The sequence below is a fragment of the Sinocyclocheilus anshuiensis genome, unplaced genomic scaffold, assembly GCF_001515605.1.
Source record: "Sinocyclocheilus anshuiensis isolate Anshui unplaced genomic scaffold, SAMN03320099.WGS_v1.1 scaffold117, whole genome shotgun sequence".
Classification (NCBI taxonomy): Eukaryota; Metazoa; Chordata; class Actinopteri; order Cypriniformes; family Cyprinidae; genus Sinocyclocheilus; species Sinocyclocheilus anshuiensis.
The window spans coordinates 420664-436102 of NW_015536624.1; the positions used below are offsets into that span (position 1 = coordinate 420664).

Consider the following 15439-nt stretch of genomic DNA (forward strand, 5'->3'; position numbering starts at 1 on the left):
TACAAAAATTCTGATTCCTATATTTTTGCCTTAAAGGGGTGGTTCACTGGGTTTTTTCTAGGCTTGATTGTGTTTATGGGGTGCAGTCTAACGTGTTAATGCTTCGTTTTTTTAAAAAACGCATTATTTTTCACATGATTTACCTTTATTCCACACCGATCTGTCCCTTCTCTGAGAAACGGGCTGATCATTTCCTTCTTTTATGAAGCCCCTCCCTCAGAAATAGGCGATGGGCTCTGATTGGTTAGCTAGCCCAGTGTGTTGTGATTGGCTAAACCGCCTCTAGCGCGTGTCTAAAAGTCCCGCCCCTCACCTCCTAACTAACGTTAAAAAAGTGAAATCGTAATCAACCACCCCTTTAAATATTCATGTTGGAAAATACATCCACTGCTGATCTGATCAATATAATGTTTGTTAATGACTACCGTATTACCATTAAAGTGTTACCATATTAACACATATTTATACTGTAGCATAATAATAAAAATAAAACCATTAAAAAGTATAGGCTATCAAATATCCCAAATGGTCAGTGGCTGGTTTAGTTGTGATAGGACTTTTAATTTTATTGGCAAGACTAGAAACTAGTTAATTGCGACCTCTTCTGGTCATATAGAGCGGACAGACATGCGCGATCTGGAAATGCATTTACTTATATGAAAATAAGCAGACATTGATATTGATTTATGTCAAAATGTTTGTCTCAGAGCACCAGAGCAGTAATATCATTTGGATACGTGTTCACCAAACTCAATAATAATATAATATATAATATTAAAATCATCTTAAAGTGACAAACAAGAGCATATAACGAAAAAAAAAACTTAAAAATAAATGAATTAATAAGAAAAAATAAATACACATGTAATGATGTATTATAATATGCAAACAACACATTAAATACATCTACAAATAAGGTTTTTCTTTTCTTCTTTTTCCTCAGATCTTCCCAGCAACAATCAGTCAAAAACTACACTGAAAAATATTAACTTAAAAAAAACGAAGAAAAAAAAAACTTTTTTATCCACTTTACAAGCACAAGTGATGAAAAAATATGTAGGCGTATTTATAAGTATTTATGTGTAGACCTATTATTATCATTTTTTTAAATATTAATAGTAATAGCCTACATTTGTATTTTATGATCAATGTTAAGAACAAAAATTAAAAACATTATTATTATTATTAATTATATTCTTTCTTTATTTGTAAAACTAGAAGGCTAAAACGAAAACACGACTATTTTAGTCTTCCTTTAACTTGAAGCTTACTCTGGCTTGCAAAAACTCAACTGAGGAATTAGATGAGGTTTGTGCAAGAAACTTACGGTGATTTCATAATTTTCCTTCCGCTTCTGTGGTCGGCGGTTTTTGTTGTTTATCTGCGCTTTATTTATGAGCTTTACGGTAAATTTAAGCGCTATGGCGTTGCTCGTTTCTGATTGGCTGTCGGCGTGTGCGTTAGAATGTCTCGTGCCAAGAAGGCTCGCGGCTGTCACTCACTGTGCGCGGCCTGACGCACAGACCACAGACCGGTGAATTTATCTAAAATATAATGTTTATTCGCGCATTATTGTGACCAACTGACTCTGAGACGTTTGAAGGAAAGGGTAAGGCTTCAGATATATCCTTTATGAGAGCTCTGGAGGGAGTATGTTGAGTATTATTGTGTTAGCGTAGCTTAGCAGCAGCTGTCATCACTTCACTAGACCACCTCACTCATGTGTTTACATGGTTGTTAAATAATCTAATGATGGCCTTCCGGTTTAACATTAACAGTATTGTGATTCTCCACCTGTTGCACTTTGGTTTCGCTGCATTAGCTAACGGTTTCAGAACATTGTTTTTTGAGGCATTGGTCAATTTGGAGATTTTGGGCTATTTTGCTTTCATAACATGTCTTCTTTCAGACTAGTGAAAAGAAAACACCACACATGTACATTGAAGTGTTCATTTAATCACACTTCATCTATCTGCATCTGGATTTTTCAATTACAGTACATGTCTTTATAGGCTATTTTCTCCAAATTAATTTTTTTCTCCACCTCAGTGTCACTTACGTGCATCAGACCTTGCAGTTGAATTCCTATCTATATTCTGAAGGTTTTTACAGAGGGTTTAAAAAAAAAAAAAAGCATTTTGAAAATACTGTTCACAACATTTTCTGATTTATGGCGTGATTAAAAACTCCAATATGTAAAATATCAACAAAATGATACAAGAATTTTGAACTGGAACTAGTGCATATTTAATTTGTAATATTTAAACATAATTCCAGAAAACTTGTGATTCAAAACAATTGTCTTAATGTACTGTAATAAATTAACTAGTGAAGTATGGTGATCACCTGTGGTTACTTGTCTTAATGATTAGCACTGTGTGTTTAATCTATTTTAATAAAATCACTTTAATGGGTGTAGTGGCTTAGTGGTTAAATATCTAGTAGCCTGGTAGCTGAAAGGATGTAGGTTCAAACCCTGTTCGTATGCTACCAGCGTTGTGCTTTTAATTCATATTTACAAATTCACTTTTTTTGTGCTCTGTGATATTGTAGTTAAAGATATAGACTGGTAACGGAAAGCTTGATCCATTACAAGCTGGGCTAATGACTGGAGATTGTAGGTTCAAACCCTGAATTGAGTGATCGATGAACTGTCCCAGTTGTGTCACACTACTTTCTACAAAACTTCTAAAGGTACCGTCATATAGTTGTTTGAGATCTGGGCTGGCGTCTGAAAGGCTTTAGGTTTAACCCACGACCTATCTTCATCATTGTGCCCTTAATCAAGACTCTTGCATGCCCTTAATTGCATGTAGTTCCATAAATCACACAAATTATGGCGGAAACAGTGCATTTGCTTGCTTAGGATGTGTTCATCAACTGTGAGGTTGGGCAGATCTGGTGTGACTTCCCATTTGGTCCCTAAAATAACCTTTGGTGTCACTTGTCAAAGGTCATGGCAGGAACAGCCTTACAGAAAGATTGCTTGTTTTCTACGTCTGGGACACAGTTGTAGCCTGGTGGTGAATAATCTGTAATAGGTTGTATTTAGTTTGGTAACTTGGGTGTATATTGGGCGTGGCGATAGCAACTCCAAGGTCATGGGTTCTAGTCCCAGGGAATGTTTTAAATGCAACATAATTTGCTTTGGATAAAAGCATCTTCCAAATGCATAAATTTAAAATCACATTGTAAGTAGTTGCTTTCCTGTCTGTTCTTCATGCAATACCTTAGTTCAGAATATCTTGGAATATACTGCTTTCGTGTTTTGGGTGAACTATTTCTTTAAATGCACATGTCTTAGTTTGGAGTGACCCCAGAGCAGCCTGCCCCGTCATCGTTGAACCCTTGAGCAAGACACTTAAACTTAGTCTGCTGTGATTCACACCGGATGAAACAGTCCCGACCTAACAACAGCAATGATGTCAGCATGCATCACTATTTTGTACTATGACTTTTTTTAATGACCCAGAAGAACACCGTATGATAAATCAATAAGGAGTGACCATAGGTGGCTGGTGATGAGTTATTTGTTATATAAGGGTTTGGCTCTATGTTTGTACAGGTTTCACTTCCTCTACGTACAGCAAAGTAGGCGACTTCAGTGCTGACATGAGTGTTTAACTGCTTACAGACATACAAACCAGCAGTCATGAGACATCTGATTATTTCATTTTAGAGTTGAGTATGTGATTGAATCACATTAAGTGATATTACATCCACCTTTTATTAAAATGGATATTTGAGACATAGAATAACATGTTGAATATGTTTAATATGGTTTAATATGATTGTGCTTAATGCTTCATAATTTCCATTCATCACTTTTTTTGTTGTTATTTGAGGGATCCTTTTCTCGTTGTAAAAGGATTGGTATTTTCTGATATGTGGGTAAACTAGTTTGATATTAACATTTTGATTCACACAAAAATGAATATTTTGGAATTATTTAATCACCCTAATATCTTTTTTTTGTCTTCTTAATTTTTGTAAAAACATCTGGTTTTCGTGATTTACATTGTTTACTGAGAACTATCATTTGCCTTATTGGGCCAGTGCTACGTTGTGATTTTCTTGTGTTCAGTGATCACATGTCTATGTTTTTATGCCTTGCAAACTTCAACATTTGGTTGTCTGTTGTGCATTGTTTTAAATATTTCACAAAGTTAAAGTCTTTTAGCTGCCTAATAGATGAGATTTTAATAAAGTAACTGTCTGGTGATAGTGTTGGTACTAACAGTTAAAATGGGTTAAAATTACAAATGCTCAAATTATCATACGCTGCATGAACATGAAAGTAGAAGGTGATGATAATTTACATTCATGGATGAAATATTCCAGGAAATCCCAAGCTTTTTTGTCAGCTGAACCCCTTTGACCTTAAATATTTTATACCCCCTAAGATGTAAAGTTAAAATTTCAATATTAATTTTGTTCATAGTTATCTGATATTGGTTAATGGTCACATGACATGCAGGTGACCAATAAAATATTTATTTTAGTAAGCGTTTTAATTTTTAAATTACATTTTAATTTATTTTTTAGCATTTTTAGCAATCAGTTCTATTTATTTTATTTATAAATGTTTTATTTATTTTATATATATATATATATATATATATATATAAACAATTTTTTTTTTCTATTATCCTTTTAGCATTTTTAGCAATCAGTTCTATTTATTTTATTTATAAATGTTTTATTTATTTTATATATATATATATATATATATATATATAAACAATTTTTTTTTGCTTTAATCCACTTCTCAAGGACCACTGCATTTATAAAGGCAACAGAGATGTTCTTCTGTGTGCTGATATCCTTTATAAAGACTCTGGCATGAATGTTTATCAGCACAGCGGAGAGGACTGTGGTGTGAGAATCGCTGCTGCTGACAGATCAGCCATAATAATTCAATCTAATCAGCTGATAAGAGCTCTTCTATCAGACACTGCTGATCCAAATGATCTGTTTTTGTGTCTTTGTGTCTGAGTGCATTAAGTGTGTGTTTGCATGTATTATTTCAGTATTTTCTTTTGCAGGTGTGTATCGGTATCAGTGCAGCCATGTTGTCCAGATTAAGCACGAGTGTGAGGCCGTGTGTGAGCGTGTGCCGATGGGTTCACACTAAAGAGAAGGGGAAACCGCTCATGCTCAACCCACGTACCAACAAGGTTAGACTAAACACAATCTATAAGTCCTTCTAGTTCTGTCTCTGTGTCTCTATGAGTCTCTGTCCTTTCTTGTTTCTAATATCATTTATTGAGCATTGAGGAATCTAATCTGTAATTTGCAGCATTTAAATGATAATAATGGCACAAAACATTGAGGATGTCAGTTGCAATGACAACATTAAACTCAAACACATACACTTACACTAAATGCAAAACCAAATTGTGCAGAAAGAGTTACTCACCAAAGTTTTATATTTGGATTTATGGGTTTGTTCAAATCACTAACTCAAAGGATGAAGAATAAACAAATACTAAGCCACTAGATATTTATTTTATTTGCTACTAATAAAATAACACACAAATTACCATCCAGGGATATCTTGGAACAATAAAATAGTGTTCAATATAACAGTATTAACTATGTTTTAAATTAGTTATTAGTCAGTTTTTATGATCCAGTTAAGAGAAGAGCCCATACAATATGATTAACTAATATAGAGCTGCATGATATTGAAACAAATGGCATTCATTGCAATATTTTGTGTTTTTGTGGTGTATATTTATAATACATTTAATTATAATATAATTTATCATAATTTATTATAGTTTTTATTAGATTTATAATGATATTAATTAGGGATGCACGATAAATCGCATGCGATATTTAACGCGCATCTTGTGCCCTAATATTAATAAACATATTTATATAAATCTACTCTGAAGATTTTTTAATACAAACTATCCTTTTAGCATAAAATCAAACCTCTTTAATTAACCTTATAGTGAACCGAGTTTAAAGAGTTTTATAGGCCACATTCCCACTCTGTTTGAACTATTCAGTAACTGATTATAAAATAATTATTGATTTTTATTGTGATTAATATCAAATAAATTATTAAAACAAGAAATAAGTTGTAGTAATTATGCTAATGTCCTGTAGATTAGAAAATAGAGTAAATAAATATATGCGCTATATGTCGTACACCATATCATGATCTGTATGTGTGTAGATGAACACAGTGCCACGCTTTTCTCTGAAACCTTATTTAATTAAATCACTGCTTGTAATTTGATAATCGCACTAAGTCATATCGATTTTATTTCAGTATATTTCATGTATTCTTAAACTAAATTAAACTGGACATTTTAGTAGAGTGTGTTTAATTACTGCCTCAGCTCACTTGAATGTTAGACTGCATGCACAATACAGTTTGACACACCACTACCTGCTTAGTTTTTTACGTGCTGGTTTTTTTTACTCCCTAGCAGAGATGCATACACACTTTCTAACACGGCCCCTGTGTGTGTTGAGGGTCTGAACGCTTTTGTCTGGAAAACATTAGAGGAGTGACTCAGCAGAAGTGCCACGTATCCTAGAAAGCATGGGTGTGTGCTTCATTTCCGTCCTGTAGACCACTGGTTTTGCTTCAGGACTCTTATTTTACTTTGGAAATCAAGCTATGACCCAGGACAGATCCAAAATTGTTTATTGTACAAAACTAAACTAAACTGCCTGATGGTTTCATGCTCTCAGCAGCCAGTAATTCTCCTCACAAAGCATATGGCGGTTGACAAACGATGTTTATCCTTGCTGCAGTTGTATTTAATGTGGTCTGGGTCATATTTTATTTTACTTTGTGTAATTTTGTTTGTTTTTTTGAAGATGAAGGCATGTCAGTGTCGTCACCTGTCTGACTTTTACAAAATGAGATGATTTTGCACCGAAATTTCAATGATTAGTTAGCACCAAAATTACTAACTAAGCATCACTAGTATCGCTCATGCTTGTGGTTTGGGATTTGAACAAACCTGCAACTCTATAATTATGAAATTTGGTTTGTTTGTAGACTGTGTACTCTTGACATATTGCAAATGATTATTTGTAATAATTATTTATCCATTAATTATTTTTATTATTTAACTATAATTAGTAAAATTATTAATAAACATCAGTTTCTAGACATCACATTTATTTTATTATTTTATTTTATTTATTTTTTTTACAATTTTAACATTTTATTTTGATCATTGTTATTGTTACTATTTAATTTTATTCTTGTTTTATGACTTTATTTTGAATGATTACTCTAAATCTAACTTTTTTTTTTATTTTACTAGAGTTGTATTTAATGTCGTCTGGGTCACATTTTCTTTTACCTTTTTTTTTCATTTTTTTTTTAATTTGCAACAAAATACAGATGAGTTTGCTTGCCCGGCTTTCGATGTCAACCACAAAAGATATGCAAAGTGTTTTTCCTCCCATTTAAAAGTTGATAAGTCTATTCTACCTAAACATCCATCATTATATAAGTAGTTGCATTTTATTATTTGCATTTAACATAATTTTTCCTGCTGTTCAGAAAAGACCTGCAACCCCACAACCCTGTTAAAGACTGTTCCCAGTCCTCAAACATGCTCAAACACACATGTGCACACACCCCAGGTATATGGAATGTAAAGTGAAGGCAGTTCCTGTATGTTATAGATGGGTGTTTCCCTCTCCCTGACATTCATTGGTCGTTGTTCTGCTTTGCTCTGCTCCCCGCAGACATTTCCTCCTCACACTTAGGATGTATGTACATTTGTGGCATCTCGGGTCAAAGAGTCATGCATGGTTTTAATGTGCAGCAGAGGAGGGCTCCAGCCCACCCCCAAACACACACAAAGCCAGTGTTTCAGGGTCTCTGTATGACCTATTGTGTTCTGTGCACTCCATATGTCACAGCCTTCTGCATAGACAATGCATTAGACTAGACCATCTGCAGTTGTCTTTGTGTGTGTGGCTTTGTCTGTAATTCTGTTTGCTAAGGCATGCAGCACTATTGCTCATTCTGGTTGGAGATTTGAGCAAACCTGTGACCCTAAAGAAACTTTGGTGTTGCACCAAGCAAGCGATGAAACTTGATGCGTTTGTAGACAGGGTTATTTTTTAATGTCTTCTTGAATCTTGACACAATCCTAATAATAATAATAATAATAATTTCTAACCACATATGGATATAGTTTTGTTCAGGTTTGTAAATATCAGATGCATTTATTTTTGTAATATCAATTTTTTTGTTTCATTTTATTTTATAAGTGATTGATAATTTTATTGTTATTTTACAATTGATTGTTTTTTATTATCATCATTAATTAATTGCATTTTTTTGTATTGTATTTACTTTTATTTTTAAAACTTTTTTTGCTTATTGTTACTATTTTATTGTATTTTAATGTCATTTTATTTTTATTTTTAAAATTTAAAATGTTTGGATACTATTATTATTATTATTATTATTATTTTGTTCATTAATAGGAAAAAACTTGATCACTGGTTGTATAAACAATATAATATACTTAATGCCACTTTTTTTCATCCAAATTTTAAAACTAGTTTGATTAAAATATGCCAAAAATCAGCTGAACAAAGCCTTAGAGACTCAGTTGACTGACAAACACTCCCAACACATTAGCATTGTCCTTGCAATCCTCTATTTGACTCTAGTAAAAAAAAAAGGTACAAATCTATTGTAAACATTCATTGTGTATTTGTGCATGCACAGGGCATGGCCTTCACTCTGAAGGAACGGCAGATTTTGGGCATTCATGGTCTGTTGCCATCGAAGATTGAGACGCAGGACACTCAGGCCATGCGCTTCCAGAAGAACCTGAAGAAGATGTCCGACCCACTGCAGAAGTACATTCATTCACTTTGATACCCATTTCAGAAAATAAGAGCTGTTTCACAATTTGATTTGAATTTAAACTTATTTATTTTTAATTTAAAATGTCCATATAAAATCTGAAGTTTACCATGATAAATTATGTATTTAAGGCTGTGTGGATAAAAAATAATATTAGTCAATATATATAACATATATAATAGTCAGTAATATACAGGTGCATCTAAAAAAAAAATAGAATATCATAAGAAAGTTCTTTTTTTTGTAACTTATTTCAACAAGTGAAAATTTAATATATTCTAGATTCATTACATGTAAAGTAAAACATTTCAAAAGTTGTTTTGTTTTAATTTTGATTATTAGAGCTTACAGCTCATGAAAGTCAAAAATCCAGTATCTCAAAATATTAGAATATTTAATAACTGTTTTCTATTTTAATATATTTTAAAATGTAATATACATGTGCATCTCAAAAAATTAGAATATTGTGAAAAAGTTGAAGTTCAAAAAGTGAAACTTTAATATATTCTAGATTCATTACATGTAAAGTAAACATTTCAAAAGTTTTTTTTGTTTTAATTTTGATGACTAGAGCTCATGAAAGTCAAAAATCCTGTATCTCAAAATATTAGAATATTTCCTCAGATCAATCAAAAAAAGGATTTGCAAAACAGAAAAGTTCAAGTTCTTTAATGTATGTTCATTTTTGCACTCAATACTTGGTCGGGGCTCCTTAGCACAAACTCTAGCATCAGTGAGGTGTGGCATGGAAGCGATCAGCCTGTGGCTCTGCTGAGGCACTATTGAGCCTTCAGCTCGGATCCACTGTTTCTTCTCTTTGTCTAGAAAATATCCCATAGATTCCATATGGGCTTCAGGTCAGGCATGTTGGCTGGCCAATCAAGCACAGTAATATAATGTGCATTTTTCGATGAGTCTGCTATGTTAGCAATAATAACGTTACCTGCTTGAGGAAAAGGGTTGCCAGGTTTTCATAACAAAACCCGCTACTCAAATCTAGCCCAAAACTAGCCCAAACTATCCGCGTTTCGAGGGGGTCCCCCAGTAAAAATCGTGTTCCGGGGGCTAAAATACACGTTATTGGGTTCGCTTCAACCCATGGACATGAAAAACAACCCGCGGCAACAGTGATAAAGTAGCCCAATTCCACAGGAAAACTGCTGACGTGGCAACACTGTGACGGATAGTAATGTCTACAATGGACACGAGCGCTGTCACGGCGCGACCACAACAGCTAAGTTGGCACGGTCTCCCTGCTGCACTAATAGTAGTAAGCCATTCCTCTTTGTTACAAATATCCTTACAAGTACAATTTTAGCTATATTATTTGTGTCCCCTTCAAAAATTGCTCTAGACAAATTTTATGTTTATTGTCCCCCCCTACTGTTAGACGAAATTTACGTCCCTGTTTGGACTTGATAAAATACAATGGACCAACACCAGCAGACGTCATGGCACCCCAAATCATCACAGCCCAAAAAAACTTCACACTGGACTTCAAGCAGCTTGGATTCTGTGCCTCTCCAGTCTTCCTCCAGACTCCAGACCTGGATCTCCAAATGAAATGCAAAATTTACTTTCACCTGAAAAGAGGACTTTGGAGCACTGAGCAACAGTCCAGTTCTTTTTCTCCTTAGCCCAGGTAAGATGCTTCTGAGGTTGTTTCTGTTTCAGAAGTGGCTTGGTAGCCCTTTTCCTGAAGACGTCTGAGCGTGGTGACTCTTGATGCACTGACTCATCCTTCCAGTCAACTTTGCATTTAATATGCTTTGATACAGGACTCTGTGAACAGCCACACCTTTCAGTAATGACCTTCTGTGACTTACCCTCTTTGTGGAGTCTTCTGGACCATTGCCAAGTCAGCAGTCCTCCCCATTATTGTGGTTTCAAAGAACAAGAGATACCTGAAATTTATACTGTAGGGATGGTCATTTAATGAAACTCAAATGTAAATATTCTAATATTTTGAGACACTGGATTTTTGACTTTCATTAGCTGTAAGCTCTAATCATCAAAATGAAAACAAAAAAACTTTTGAAATGTTTCACTTTACATGTAATGAATCTAGAATATTTGAAAGTTTCACTTTCCAAAAAAAAACTTTCATGAAATTCAAATTTTTTTAGATGCACCTGTAATTGGTATATATATATATATATATATATATATATATAATTAGTCAATATGTATAATATCATTATCTGGTTTTTATAATATTTATAGATAAAATTACAAAGCTAAAATGTCCAACCCGACATTATTTGACACTCAATATTCTGTTTCTGTTTGAAAATATGTCCAATTACAAAAGTTAAATCTTTTTTAAATGCAGATTCATATATGGGTTAATTTGAACAGGTACATCTATCTGATGGGGATTCAGGAGAGGAACGAGCGCCTCTTCTACCGCGTTCTGATGGAAGACATCGAGGCTCTCATGCCCATCGTCTACACGCCTACTGTTGGTCTCGCTTGTACTCAGTATGGACATATCTTCAGGCGGCCCAAGTAAGCTACACTTCATTAATTATTACCTATTTACTCATGATACATTGAACCTTTTCTGTGTAAATCCCTGCTATGATTGTATGCCCAACATGCTCTTATTCTCAGCTGGTCTTGAAGTTATTTTTAGATGCGCAAGATGGCAAACATGTTGCAGTTTGGAAACACTGCTCACCTGGTGCTCAAATAAATGTGTCGGTGAAACTGAGAGCAACTTGCGCAAAATTTACAACATCACAGCAAAAGAAATTGAAAAATAAAAATAATTTCTAGATGTTAATAGAAAAATGACTTGACTTCCCTGGCTGCACGCAAAAACAAACACGGTGTGACCAGTCTGATTGATGAACGAATAAATCTTATGAACCAGTTCTTTTAATGAATCATTCAATGTGACTCACAAACTCATGAATCATTGGTTTGAATCAGTTTAACGAACACTTCTATTTGAATCCTTCAACACTGAGTCAGTCAGGGCGTTTACAGATTTAACATTTTACTCACTGAACTGCAAGTAAACATTACATTCAATCATGTACACAATAAACCAACTGTTACTTTGTGTTTAGGGTTCATGACATTTACATATGGCAATGTGTAAAGTAGATGCACATTTAAAATGGAGTCAAAACATCAATATATTTTACCAGAAAAGTATCGTTTTGTTAAGTATTCATTTAGGACTATTTTTTCAATGTCATTATAGGGGAGATTTACTCTGAAACACTGGTTTGTGTGTTTGTTTTGCAGAAAGATTGAAATGTTTGTCTTTTTCCACAGAGGTCTGTTTATCTCCATTAAGGACCAAGGACATGTTCGTTCCATATTGGATAATTGGCCAGAAACCACTGTCAAGGTATTGGATTTCAACATTCCAGCATTCCGGTGCTTTTTGATTTTTATTAAAGTGCATGTTTGATGACACTCTTTGATTATTACGTTTTGTCATATTACCCTCATGTTGTTCTAAACACGTGACAGCATTTAGATTTTTTGGTGAACGACATCTTTTAGACTGTGATGTGTATATTTGTTTTTTAGAGTTGGAGTTTGTGTTAGTACAGTGAGGGATCTTTCATCTGCGTGTGTGTTTGCAGGCTGTAGTGGTGACGGACGGTGAGCGCATCCTGGGTCTAGGGGATCTGGGAGTGTATGGGATGGGTATTCCTGTAGGAAAGCTGTGTCTTTATACGGCCTGTGCTGGAATCCGGCCTGAAAGTTGTCTGCCGGTCTGCATTGATGTAGGCACGGATAACGAGGTTGGTAACCATTCATTCCCAAAACAATCATCAGTGACAAGATTTTATGGCTGTATGGAGCTCTGTGTATATGTATATTCATATATACCAGTGTTATTAAATATATAAAAGAATCCTACTGTTGTGGTATTTTGTTCAGTGTTCAAACATACATTACGTTTGCTTGCAGATGATTTATTAAGCTGCTATTTTATCTGTGTATTTGTGTTTTTGTGTGTTTCTGCAGAAGTTACTGAGGGACCCATTCTACATGGGTCTGTATCAGCGGCGTGACCGTTCTCAGCGCTACGACGATCTCATAGATGAGTTCATGGAGGCTGTGGTGGATAAGTACGGACAGGACACCCTCATACAATTTGAGGACTTCGGAAATCACAACGCCTTCCGATTCCTGAAGAAATACCGTGAGAAGTTCTGCACCTTCAACGATGACATCCAGGGTGTGTACCAGTACCGCACTTATTACTTACTATTACTTAATTTTTTTACATTTATTTTAATTTCAGTTTTAGTCCAGTTAGTAATTTTAGTGCTTCAACTGTTTTTAACTTGAAACAGTTTTTAATTTTCATTTAGTTCATTTAGTAAAAAAGTTTTTAGTCTAATATTTATATTTTATTTCAACTTTATTTAACTTAATTAAAATGTTTTTACTTTTACATTAAGTTAATGATAACAGTGGTAGCACTTAGAAGTCTGATTCATTTTACTGAATCAGTTCATTTGATTCAATGCACTGGTTCATAACCAGAAATCATTGTTTACATTCTGTTTTTGTAGTTAAATCCATTTTAATTTAAACAAGCATCATTATTTCTATTGCTCATAGTCTTAGTGCTTTTAACAAAATCCTAATCACAAGAATTAACCATTGAATCAAATGAACCAGTTCATTATGTTACTTAGTGCTTTAAACAAACTTCTCAAACTAAGTGTTAAACTTTGGCGCATAACTCCTGAATCGTTTGTGCTCCAAACATGAATCATTCCTCAAAATATGCATATTGTTGAGGAAAGTGTGACCAGACTTAGTTTTTTTTTCAAAATCTAAGTGAGACTAATGTCTTTGTCATATTTGCATACTGAATTGTGATTGGTCCTCATTTCTGATTCTGATTTACCTTACAAGCACAGGTATTTCCATCAAGAATGCATATTTGATTGATTTTTTTTATGTGTGCTTGTCTGTTGTGCATCAGTAGTTGTGTTTGTGTATCCACAGGCACTGCATCAGTAGTTCTGGCAGGTTTACTGGCAGCTCAGCGTGTTGTGGGGAAGCCAATAACGGAACATAAAGTTCTGTTTCTGGGGGCTGGAGAGGTGAGCACAAGTGACACATTTTAAAGACACAATAACACAAACCCAGTCTTTTAATCTGTGTGGTTTGATATGAGATTAAAATCAATGTAGCCTGTGTATTTAAGCTGGGATTGTTTATTTTTAGGCTGCTCTGGGAATCGCTAACCTAATCGTGATGGCGATGATGGAGGCGGGAATGTCTCAGGCAGAAGCCAGAAAGAAAATCTGGATGTTTGACAAATACGGTCTGTTAGTAAAGGTGAGCATAAGAGAATGAATGTGCCTTAAATATGTATGCAGTATTTTTTTTACACCAACTCAAAGTTAGGAATATCTGAAAGTCTTTGCATAATAAGACAAAATATCAAACTAAGTTAAAGTGTTTGCAAGAAACACAAACTTGGCTGTCATCATTTGTTTGCAGAAACCAACATAAGTCTGATTGTGTGTAAAAGCACTATCACTTTCCTGATGATAACTTATAAGCCAAACGTTAATACTTTTGATTAGTGAGTTTTTAAAAATCACTAAAACTATGAGCAATAGTGCTAATGATGTTTGCTTTAATTAAAATGGATATTACTGCAAAAATGGAATATAAAAAATGATTAGTCAATCCTGGTTTTGAAACATTGAAACAAATGAACCGACTCTTAAAAACTAATCAGACTTCTCAGTGATGCCAGGGTTATTTTCGTTATTTCATTATCATAACTACAGATAAATGAAATAAAATGAATTTAAAAAATGTAATCATTTTAAATGAAATAAAATTTAAACAAGTAAAATTAATTTAAAATGTATATTTAAATTTAAATGTCATTTTTATTTTATTTATAAAAAACATAGCTAAAAGCTAAAAATACTAACTGAACTAAAATTAAAACTGAAATAAAAATTAATTAAGCAAATAGTAATATTAAAATAAATAAATTGCAAGTGCAAAGTAACAAAAAAAAACTACATTTAAAATTTAAAACTGAAAATATAAACGATATAATAATACAAAAATAGTACTGAAATAACACTGAGTACTACTACTGAGGTTGTTTGCAGTGTCTGAAATTAGTATTTTAGTAAGCTTAGCTAAATGACTATCTGAGCTCAAGTCTCCTCTAAAAACTCTAAACATGAATTGAAAATCTGTGTCATTTACCAACTTGTTCTAATCAGACTTCTCAGTGAGTGATACCAGGGTTATTTTCACTATTTCATTATCATAACTACAGGTAAATAAAATAAAATGAATAAAAAAATGAATAATTTAAAATATAAAATTTTTTATAATTAAAAAAAAATAATTAAACATAAAATTTTAATTAAAAACTTATATTTAAATTTCAATTTATTTTATTTTATTTATAAAAAAAAACAGTAACTGAACTAAAGATTTTGTAACTAACCAAAATTAGCAACTGAAATATAAAATTTTATAGTGCTGTCAAGCGATTAATCGCATCCAAAATAAAAGAGTTTGTTTACATAATATATATGTGTGTACTGTGTATATTTA

The 15439-nt window shown here is 33.4% G+C and overlaps 1 protein-coding gene across 1 annotated transcript in view; it reads left to right on the forward strand.

Annotated features, from left to right (window-relative positions):
* The first annotated feature begins 1455 nt into the window (after positions 1–1455).
* The window catches only part of LOC107704075 (NAD-dependent malic enzyme, mitochondrial-like), a 20150-nt gene continuing 6166 nt past the window's right edge, over positions 1456–15439 (forward strand). Inside the window, exons 1-9 of the mRNA XM_016506922.1 lie at positions 1456–1609; positions 5046–5177; positions 8723–8856; positions 11222–11371; positions 12149–12224; positions 12466–12627; positions 12854–13067; positions 13850–13947; positions 14072–14185. Coding sequence (XP_016362408.1) covers positions 5070–5177; positions 8723–8856; positions 11222–11371; positions 12149–12224; positions 12466–12627; positions 12854–13067; positions 13850–13947; positions 14072–14185 — 1056 coding nt within the window. The 5' untranslated portion in view covers positions 1456–1609; positions 5046–5069. The remainder of the gene's footprint in view (positions 1610–5045; positions 5178–8722; positions 8857–11221; positions 11372–12148; positions 12225–12465; positions 12628–12853; positions 13068–13849; positions 13948–14071; positions 14186–15439) is intronic.